General features: G+C 41.3%; 1 protein-coding gene across 1 annotated transcript; it reads left to right on the forward strand.

Annotated features, from left to right (window-relative positions):
- Nucleotides 1–8,166: 8,166 nt before the first annotated feature.
- On the forward strand, nt 8,167–9,961 carry bhlhe23 (basic helix-loop-helix family, member e23). The gene has a single exon (XM_034207565.1). The coding sequence runs from the start codon at nt 8,593–8,595 to the stop codon at nt 9,277–9,279; it is 687 nt and encodes a 228-aa protein (XP_034063456.1). The 5' UTR covers nt 8,167–8,592; the 3' UTR covers nt 9,280–9,961.
- The last annotated feature ends 336 nt before the right edge of the window (nt 9,962–10,297 follow it).

Below are 10,297 nucleotides of genomic sequence, written 5' to 3' on the forward strand. Positions count from 1 at the left end.
GACCAAACAATCACTCTGATTGGCTGTTCAGCTAGCGAATCAGTGCATGAGAAGCGAAACGGAAGTGAGGGACGTAAACAAACGATTTAAGAAGGCACACACAGACTGATATTCATTTTCATCTCATCATGGCGATCTGGAATGACACAAACGAAGACCTGCTCATCACATTGATCCAGGAGAGGCCAGCTCTGTACGACATCACAGAGAAAAGGTACTCGAACCGAGTAGCGAAAACCGGACTCTGGCGAGAGATTGAAACGCAACTTGGTTTCTCGGGTAAGATTATCTTTTTCATCAATTGAGCTCTTTAGCAGATATTGTTGGCTTTTTATTGTTTGCCTGCGTACAGTGACATTAACGTGAAATGTAATTTGTTATTTCAACCTTGTGTTTTGTTGTTATCTTGTTGCTAGCTGTTGCTAGCTGTGCAGTTTGGCACTGCATAATATGAATTGGACATGCTAACTAGCCACAATGCTTACATCGTTTATTTGTGTGCTTCAGAGAAAGAGCTGAGGAAGAAGTGGGATTCTCTGCGAACCCAGTACACCCGGTACAGGAGACTTGCCCCTTCGGGTAGTTGTGGAGCACCAAAGACGGGCAGACAGCAGTGGATAATAACCAGGCTGCAGTTTGCACACGCTATTTGTTGTTGTTTATATTACGCAGTCTGTTCTTATTCTCTGTCTTCCGGTTGTTGCCTATTTTTAATGACGAATACACACTACCGCCGCCTGCTGGTAAGGAGAGTTATTGCCACTCACGCACTGAAGTCTTTGCGGTGTGTTCCCGTGCGACACATGGCCAAGACGCAGGAGAACACCGCGACGCAACAGTCGGCGTCGGCGAGTCCCCTGGTGACTGCTTGGTGTGTCAGGGCCTTTACTGTGTTCAGTGTCGGTTCGTCTTGTGTCATGACTAGTTCGTCGGTGAGTGTTCTGTTTTGTCTTTTTTTATCACCTAGCCTTGAAATAAAGGAATTTTCACTTGAATCTGCATTTGGGTCCTGCCTGCTTCACACACCGTAACAAGATGGCATCTTTTTTTACAGGAAATTCCAGACAATCTCTGTTTTTAAACCATGAGCTGCTAAATGAGCACCTTACCCCACTGTACAGGCAAGTTGGGAACTTGTTTAAATGCAGGCTCTGTTTTGCCGAGGTCAGCTGGCACTTGCGGGCCGCCGAGGGGTGGCGGTGTTTGAGGCAACGAAGACTGCTGCTCCGGGGGCGAGGCGGGCAAAGCGGCGACGGGCACCTCATGACGCAACTACTGAGTACCGCCGTACCGGCACCGTGCCGGTACTCAGTAAGAAGTAACAGTACCAGATGGGTAAAAATCAGAAGTCCCGGTACTGTGTACCGGTAAGTACCGGCCATAGACTGTATATATATAAATGCAAGCACTGGTTTCATCCAATCACAGAGCTTCTTGACTTATCACGAGGTTTGTCAAAGCGGACAGGCGTCGTCACAACAATAGCTGGGGATTGTGGGTAGTGTAGTCTCTGGCGCTCCACATTTCAGAGAAAACAAGTTGTTTCTCAGAATTGAAGGGGAAAAACACAAAAGCATTGCACACAATTTAAACCTATCAATGTCGTTTAATTAACATGGATAATCTGGTGTTTTTTAGTTGATGAGCAGTGGAGATATCACTGTCAAATCAATCGACAGTAAGGAGAATACTTACTTCCGGGTGTACAATTCTCCGTTATCCAATGGGAATGGACGCTCACATTGCCTTTTAAGAGCTGCCAACATAAATGGATGCGGTGCTTCCCTGAGCGTCAAATACCGCCGCCGATGGGAATACATTGCAATCAGTTGAAAGCTCTTTGCGTCCGTTTATGAAGCTGAAGGAGCCTCGGCCGGAGCGTCCCAACTGCACGCCACGGGACCCTGACCAAGCATCGCTCCTGGACGTTTAGGGAGTGAGAGTGTGTTGTACTTTGCATGTCATGTGAAAAATGTGTATTAGGTCAGCGTGAATGTTATAACTCATTCATAAATGGACATGTGTATTACACTTTTTTTAAAACGCACCCTTTCAGTAGTTATAAATGTTAGTGACTCATCAATAGATGGTGATGTGATTCACACTTTACAATAAGGCTCCAATTTACAAATTATAAATTGTTTTAACTCATTAATAAATGGGAATGTGTTTTACACTTTACAAGGCTCCCTTTTGGCAGTTATAAATGTTAGTAACTCATTTATAAATGGTCATAAGAGATGCCAAGAAACATCAAGATGGAAGGGGGGGAATCAACTAAGTGAACAACAGATACCAAGGAAGCTGGCTGATGAAGAAGACGACGTCAGCTAAGTAGCCAATATAAGGTTTAGCAGTACAGATAAATGTGGGCTCACTATTTGGCAAGCAACCGGTCACAGTTGCCCTGTTTATCTCATGTCTTATAAAAGCTTATTAATGAGTTATAAAGTGTTCACAACCTAATTAATAAATGAATTACAAACTATTCGTAAACCCTTTATAAGGGTAGTCTTATTGTAAAGTGGTACCAACAGTTCTTATTTGTTATATCTCTATTGTTTTGACAATTCAGCAATGACTTTATTTAACAGACTCACAGTCATGGACCCAATGACTGCAAATCAATGCAGCATTGTGTTACTACACTTGACAAGAAGAACACACATCTTTTTTTAATTAGATGTTTGTCTTATTCCTCTTTTTTATTGGTTTCTAGTACTATTTCGATTTCATACAAATTCTGTTTTACAAATTCATCATGCATCATTGCATATCTATGCTTGAAAAGTAGGACAAACGTATAGTTTTTCCCATTTTACATGAACATTGTTGTGTAAATTCAGTTAAGTAGGGTTAGGGTTAGCACTATAACCACTTGACAAGTAGGACACACCTATTTTCATTGGATTTTAGTACTTCTTCTTTTTTTAATGAATATGATAATAGAAAAATCAGCTGTTTCATCTATTGAAAAATTATTTGTTATGTTGTATAGTTTCCATGTTATGTGACCTTATGACTCCAAGGCAATGCAGAATTGTTAACTACTATATTCAACAATCAGGAATGTTTAGTAAACATCGATAACAATCTCCAGCCTCTTTTGTATATTTATTGAGGGACAGATGCAAATAATACAACCTACTGGCAACATTTGTTGTTGCTCAGCTCCGATAAGGCTGGAGTTCTTTAAACGATAACAAATGTAAATAGGATCTTGAAAGAGGTTTTAACCTTGAATAAACACTCTTGCTACCATCAAAGAATAATATTCAATCTTTTTGAGGCAACACTTCCTGTTCATGCCAACCTGCAGCCCAAATGTCAAGAAATACCACACAGACTGCTTGGGGGCCTCTGGACACGCCAGATTCGTTCATGTACTAAAGTCACACAGAAATCTCTGTTGTTAACTTCTATTCCTAGCTGCCTGCAGACGTTGGAAGATGTTTAGTTTATTCACCATGAAATAATAATGCACATAGCATCAACACATTTATAACAGGAACGTTCAGCTTTATGTTGCCTAAAGCTTCATATTTTGGAAGGATAATGCAGCATAGCTTTACTTTCACTCCTGTTAGCGTGACCTGCAATCTTGTGGTTCGCTCGACATGTAGACCCCTTCACTTTCCACAAGTCATTACGTATGCTCCAAAAAACTCTTTAAATAACGCTCGACAGAGGGTATGGTAACATGGATAAGCAGATCCTATGCTTGCTCTGTCATTAAGTGTGGTATAAACAGGTCAAACATTTCTTGGATAGCTGCAGGGATTGATCTTGCGGCTAAGATGTTGAAACTCACCGGTGAATTGGTTCATGCGTTTGTGCTGCTTTAAACATCCTATTTTGACTTTGGACAGAGTAGGGCTGCGGCACCTTTAAGGGGTGCGAAAGGGACTCCTAAGTGGGTCAGAGTAAAAATATCTTCAACAATTATTCATGGTACCCCGTCTATCTCTACCATACCTCCACCCTCTGGAAAATCTGCATAGCACTGCAATGAGAGGAGACACAATGGAGATAAGGAGTCAGGAGAGAGGGTTGGGGTAAATAGAGCAAATTGAAAAGTGGGCACATTGTTTACTTATTGTGGCTTGGCTTGCTATGAAACGTGGGTGCAATGTGCAACACACACTATGTGCCGTGCAAACACTTCCTTTGATGCTCGATGCAAACATTTTCCGACATTTGCTCTCTTGTTGACAGCAAGCCTCCCACCAAACACCAACACTGTACCCACCATTGCAAATGTCTGCCAACACTGGCTGAATCAAGCATACACCAAAGCAGACTTCATCTAGCCTATGTCATGTAACCTTCTGTGTCTTCTAAGATTAAGCAATGGGTTTGGATTTTGTGGAAATACCTTTACAAAGCAGACTTTCTAAAGATTGTGTACACTCTCCTGTGAGTTTAGACATCGCTGGAATTTTGTAGTTTGGGTTGGGCGCTTAAGGTTGAATGAGTGTGAGTGCTTGTGTTTGTGTGAGGGCCTGTGTGAAAGGCATCACTATTGAAGCAATGAATAAAATCAAGGGCTGTGATTGGTTTCGAGGAAAACTAGATTCCAGCGCACAATAAGGGTGTCATGGCTGCCAGGTCCCTGTAGGTCTGCACTGTAAATCCACACTTTAATCAGAGCTGGCAGGGAGAGATCAAAGGAGCCTGTTCCATCTTTACTCAGAGCAGCACTTTGATGTGTGCGTGAGAGAGAGGGGGGGAGAGCAGAGAAGGAGTGTGTGTTTGAGAAAGGGGGAGAGTTGGGTTGAAAATTAGGATATGACAGCCTGGAGAGAAAAAACCCTTCTGTGAGAAAGCTGCTGGGTCTGAATATAAAACATATTAGCAATAATCAGGACATGGTGTCACTATTAATATATCAACACCATTTACCACGAAAAGCATGTGCACTCTTCTTAAAAATGCTCCCATCCCACTGCATCCAAAAGGACAAACAGCCAAATCAACACAAAACAATGGCAGTGTTAGGTTGAGATTGCACATTTACAGTATAGGTGCTTGGGAGTATCTGCATGCATGTATTCACATTTGTGCACACATGCATTGTTCCTGTCAAATATGTCAGCTGCACCATATCTTCTGCAATACAAAATGCTTTCCTGCCCCATGGTGGTAATCTCCTGTCACTGCAATATAAACTCAAGCAAATGTGCTATGCCACGATTGTATGGCACCTGAGCCTACAGTTGCCATGGCAACCCAGAGCTGCAGCACAGGCTTTAAAAAGCATCATGTATTATTAGTTGGTGTGTTGACACTTTTTCTTTATGTCTGCATCTTATAAACAAACTGCGTTTTCATTTTGCCAAAGTTATATTAACCTGATTGTTGTGTCTAATCAAGATGTCCACTTGATAGAAATCACTAAATGACCAAAGATGTCCTCAGGTAATTCCTAATTGTTTTTATTGACTGATATAACAAAGAGTGTGTTGTCCGTTGGCCTATTTTATTTGCCAACTCATGGGCTTTGTTGCCATCTGCTGGACACATTGTTTTTACATTATCTTGTTGGGGTTTGAGAGAAATTCATCACTTGATAACAAAACATATTTGCTGCAGTGCTGCTGTCATTATTGGATAACTGACCAGGCACAGACTCAGGGGCCCAAGGTTTAAGGGGCCCCTGTCCTTCACATACACAATGTCACAAAAAGAGAAACGTACCAACCAGGGGGAGACTCAAAATGGGCCAAAAACCACACAATGAAAGAGGTCCAAAACAGATACACAAAATGACTCAGAATGTCTATAAAAAGCAACGAAACAACCACACAAAAGGCACAAAATAATTCAAAGACACACAAACCGGTACATAGAGACACATAATTGACCGCAAATAGACACAAAAACCACAGAGCGATGTCGCAACTAAAAAGAGACCAAAATCAACAACAAAATGGCTGAACAACAAGAACAGTCCCTGTGTATTGCTCCTATGTTTTTCTATTGATCACTCCTATATGACTGCATTCATCTTGTGGTGCTTCTCTTGGATAATTGATTCTCCATTTTGAGGTTCTTATTTGGTGTTTTACTGCTGTGTGATTCACTACTAGACTGTATTCCGCACTGGTGAACAAACACAACTACAGATCAATTACAATAAATACATTTAAATGCTTTCAAATCAATTATTTTTGCCTTACAAAAGTTATTAATAATCACAATCAACTATACCAGCCAATACATTCTCAGTTGTGTAAATCAGGTCAGGATGTCATGTAAGCTGTCAAAGATGTTCGGAGTACTACACAAAAGTATAGCTGTGTAATATCTGCGCATGGTGCATCAACAGTTCAACACTTCAGGCAACAACTTACCTTTAAATCCTTATTACAGCTAAACAATTAAGTCATTAGGAGTTAAATACCCATTAGGGTTTCATTAAGATGTGTCCGTTTTAATGACAGTCTGGTAATCATTCTCTTAATTTGCATACTTGATAACAACTGCATAAGCAAAAACATTGTCAAAACCAGACTACACTCACTAAAATGTATTTCCGAGATATTTATATAATCAGCACTATAGACATTAATATGCACAATTTTGAATAATAGTGTATGTTGATGTGGTTTGGATGTATACAAAACAGCATCGATTTGCATAATATTATGTTAAGTTATAGCTGTTAGCTGTTTACATCACACTTTTTGAATATTTCACCATGATTGGCGTTCAAGTTGTGATCACTTGATTCTCAGATTGTTCTGTTGGAGGAGCCTGTGACCTAAGATTGACATAACTACACTGTATGTACAAATGACAATAAAAGCCTTGAGTCTTGACTTTAAGTGGGACTACACACAGCCTCGAAAACGACCATCAAGTGGAACACAATTATACAAAATAAAAAAAAGGTTAATGTTAGTAACTGTTCACCTCAGATCCACAAGGTGGCACTATCATCTAACATTTTCCCCAATATTGCATACAATCTGCAGAGATCTGAGCTAGCAGGAAGCCACATACAGTTTGTCCCATCAAGCTGTAGATTGTTCAGGTTGATCACACATAAAACCTCATTAGATAAGATACAACCTTATTTAACTTTCACAATAAACGTTGCTATGCATACACTGCTTTAAATATTAAATACCATTTGATGAAAATCACATAAAAACATCTGCTGGACAGACATCCAAGTGTAACTCTACTAGACACAGAGTGTCCAGTAGGTAGTAGTAGTGTCCAGTAGTCTATTAAGGTTATTACTTAGAACACCTTCTCAGCCTCAATAGACCTTTAATGCAAAGAATATGTATGTATATATATATATATAATATGCTATCATACTATACTATGTCCTTTTTGGATTCTTATAATACAAATGACTGATTCTCTAATCTTACGCATATTAAGCGATGTATTTACAAAATAGTAAGTTCAGTCGAGTTTGCTTTACACCCTGTATCACCTTTGGCATCACTAATTTGTATGTACAAAAGCCTGGGGGAAACCTATAATAGTGTCTCATTAAAATGCATTAATAGCAGCTCATTATGTTTATGAGATATGTCTCAATGAACACAGACAACAAAGCTTTTTGTCTAACTGATTTCTGACTGGCCAGAGTGATATGCCACATTACCTGTTTCTGTGCTGAATCTGCTGGCATGCAAGGTGAATGCATTTCCTCCAATAAAAGCTTGTTGATCTGTTCAGAGCAGGCTGGAAAACTACAGCCTGCCATCTCACTGCCATCTTGTCCATGACTGCAGTATACATGGTGGCACTGACTTTCCAAAGCCAATATTTTAGACTGGATAAGAAAGAACAGAACCTGGATGTCAAAAAGTCCTTACTTACTCTCAGTTTCCTGCTCCTTCACTTTAACCTATGTATAATGTAGACAGACATCTTCAAACATCACTATCCACCTGTATGATACTGCCACATAAGGGCTTGCACAGAGCTCATGTTGTTTGTAACCTGTTCATTTTCTAGTAAGAATATCAATTAACTTTGAGTTTATCAAAATAACCACAAAAAAACAGATTGAAATCGGTTGTACAGTGTGGCTGGGCAGCGTGTCAGTTTGTGTTGCAATTATCACATTATGACTGAAATTGGGAGTAGACTCGCCCTCTTCCCGAGTTAATTAAAACGCCCCCCTGATTGGACGGGTGGATAATCCCGGCGGGCCTCGTGCTACTAACTTGCGAGCAGGGCAGAGCGCGAGTCACAATCTGCCCAAGGCGAGGGAGGGCACGAAAGAAGCGCGAGAGGAAACCGACCGTACGAGGGGGACACGAGCGCTCCGATCTCACCGAGCACAATTAGAGAAGTGTTGTTGAACGTGGGCTCTGCGCGCAGCGAGGGGGGAGCGCAGAGTACAGAGGAGGTGAAAGCTTGTAGAGCTTCAGATTCACAGCCTCTTTCTTGAAGAGTCACTACACTGACAGAGGAAAGGAGTGAGAAGAGAGAAACTCCTAGAAAACCGCAACTCTTGGAAAGAACTACGTGAGTACAGAATACAGTTTTCAAAACAAGAGTTAGGATAGAGAAACAAGCGGAAGAGTAGACTTTTCCTGGTCAGAAACTGCTCTGGAAGAGAAAATGAATGTCAGCGAAGAGAACCTGCTCAAGTCCATCAGCAACGACGCGCTCCTCGACCTGACGCAGCGCTACGGCCAATCAGCCTTCGGGTTCGGCCCCGGCACAATCGCGGGGAGTCCCGGACGGTTCCCTCTCACACCGGCCACCGACTTCCTCTCCGGGCAGACCGCGAAGTCCAACGAGAGCGGCGGAGAGCACACGAGCGACGACGAGGACGGCTTCGATTCACTTGAGTCGCGGAAGAGAGGCTCGCCATTTGGGGACGATAAATCCGGGGGGCCCCTCGGCAAAAAGTCCAAGGAGCAGCGGTCCCTGCGGCTCAGCATCAACGCCCGGGAGAGGAGGAGGATGCATGACCTGAACGACGCACTGGATGGCCTGCGCGCTGTCATCCCCTACGCCCACAGCCCCTCGGTGAGAAAACTCTCCAAAATAGCCACTCTCCTCCTGGCCAAGAACTATATCCTGATGCAGGCTCAGGCCCTGGAGGAGATGAGGCGGCTGGTTGCGTACCTGAACCAGGGACAGACCATAACGTCACCTGTCCCAACCGCCCTGGCACCCTTTGGACAGGGTGCTGCTGTCTACCCATTTTCGGGCTCTGCTCTTGCCACCCATGCCGAAAAGTGCACCACTTATTCCGGGACACCGTCGAGTCTCTTCAAACATTGCAACGACAAGCCTTGATCTGCTTTAATTCTCTTTCCTGAACTTTTACCTTTACTGCACCCATGTCGGTTTTTCTCCCACTATTTTTTTTTGTATTCTGTGGAAAGTTAAATAAGTTTAGTCTAATGCATAATCTTGAAATATGGTTAAGTAATTATATTGCAACGTTACATTCAGATTTAACAAACGCTACAAATGAACAGTTTGGGCCTACTTAAAAGATGAAGTGACTTTCTCGCTCGTACTTTACAAACACTACAGGCCATGTCAAATTATGAGTTGATGTACATTATAGGAAGATTAAGTTATCAGCTTGTATTTGTAATCTATGCAACATTCAACAAAAACAACATGAAATGTGGAAATGCCAAGATATGCGACCTAATCTCGACCTTTATGTAATAGGTTACAGCAATTATGAAAGGACTGCCCTCGTACTGATGCTATGTGAAGGAACAATGTGATATTGGATGAAACGATGTGTTTGACACGTTTGTTTGTTTTGTATTGTTTTAAATTATTGCACATCTCACATGATTGTACAACTGTGAAAAATCAAATGCTCCAAGCCTGGCTATTCTAATGTTTATAGCTATAACTACAGCCTATTCATTGAAGAAGCGTTTTTGGTTGTGTTGCAACATGGATTTCATATATTGTTTATATGTCTTTATAATTAAAACACATATCTATGCTTTGACCCGGTTTGCTTCATTTCAACAACAATTTATCAGCTTCTTTTTACATTGAGAACACATTAAATAACGTATAAAGGCTACACTATAAGGACCACTTTAAAAAATGACATAGGCTACATTATTATTTACATTAGGCTAATTTAAATTGTGATTTCAAAAGTCATGTTGCTTGTAGTTATGGTGTGTATATAACGTAATGAGAGTCCTTGATACACTTTTAACGCATATCATGTAAAATGGCTGTGTTTGAAAAAAGGTAAACTATGACAATTAACCGTAAATTGCAGCCGAGGACCGATACAAAAAAAAAATCTGAATATTAAACAGTCACCTCTCAC

Source organism: Gymnodraco acuticeps, unplaced genomic scaffold (assembly GCF_902827175.1).
Source record: "Gymnodraco acuticeps unplaced genomic scaffold, fGymAcu1.1, whole genome shotgun sequence".
Lineage (NCBI taxonomy): Eukaryota > Metazoa > Chordata > Actinopteri > Perciformes > Bathydraconidae > Gymnodraco > Gymnodraco acuticeps.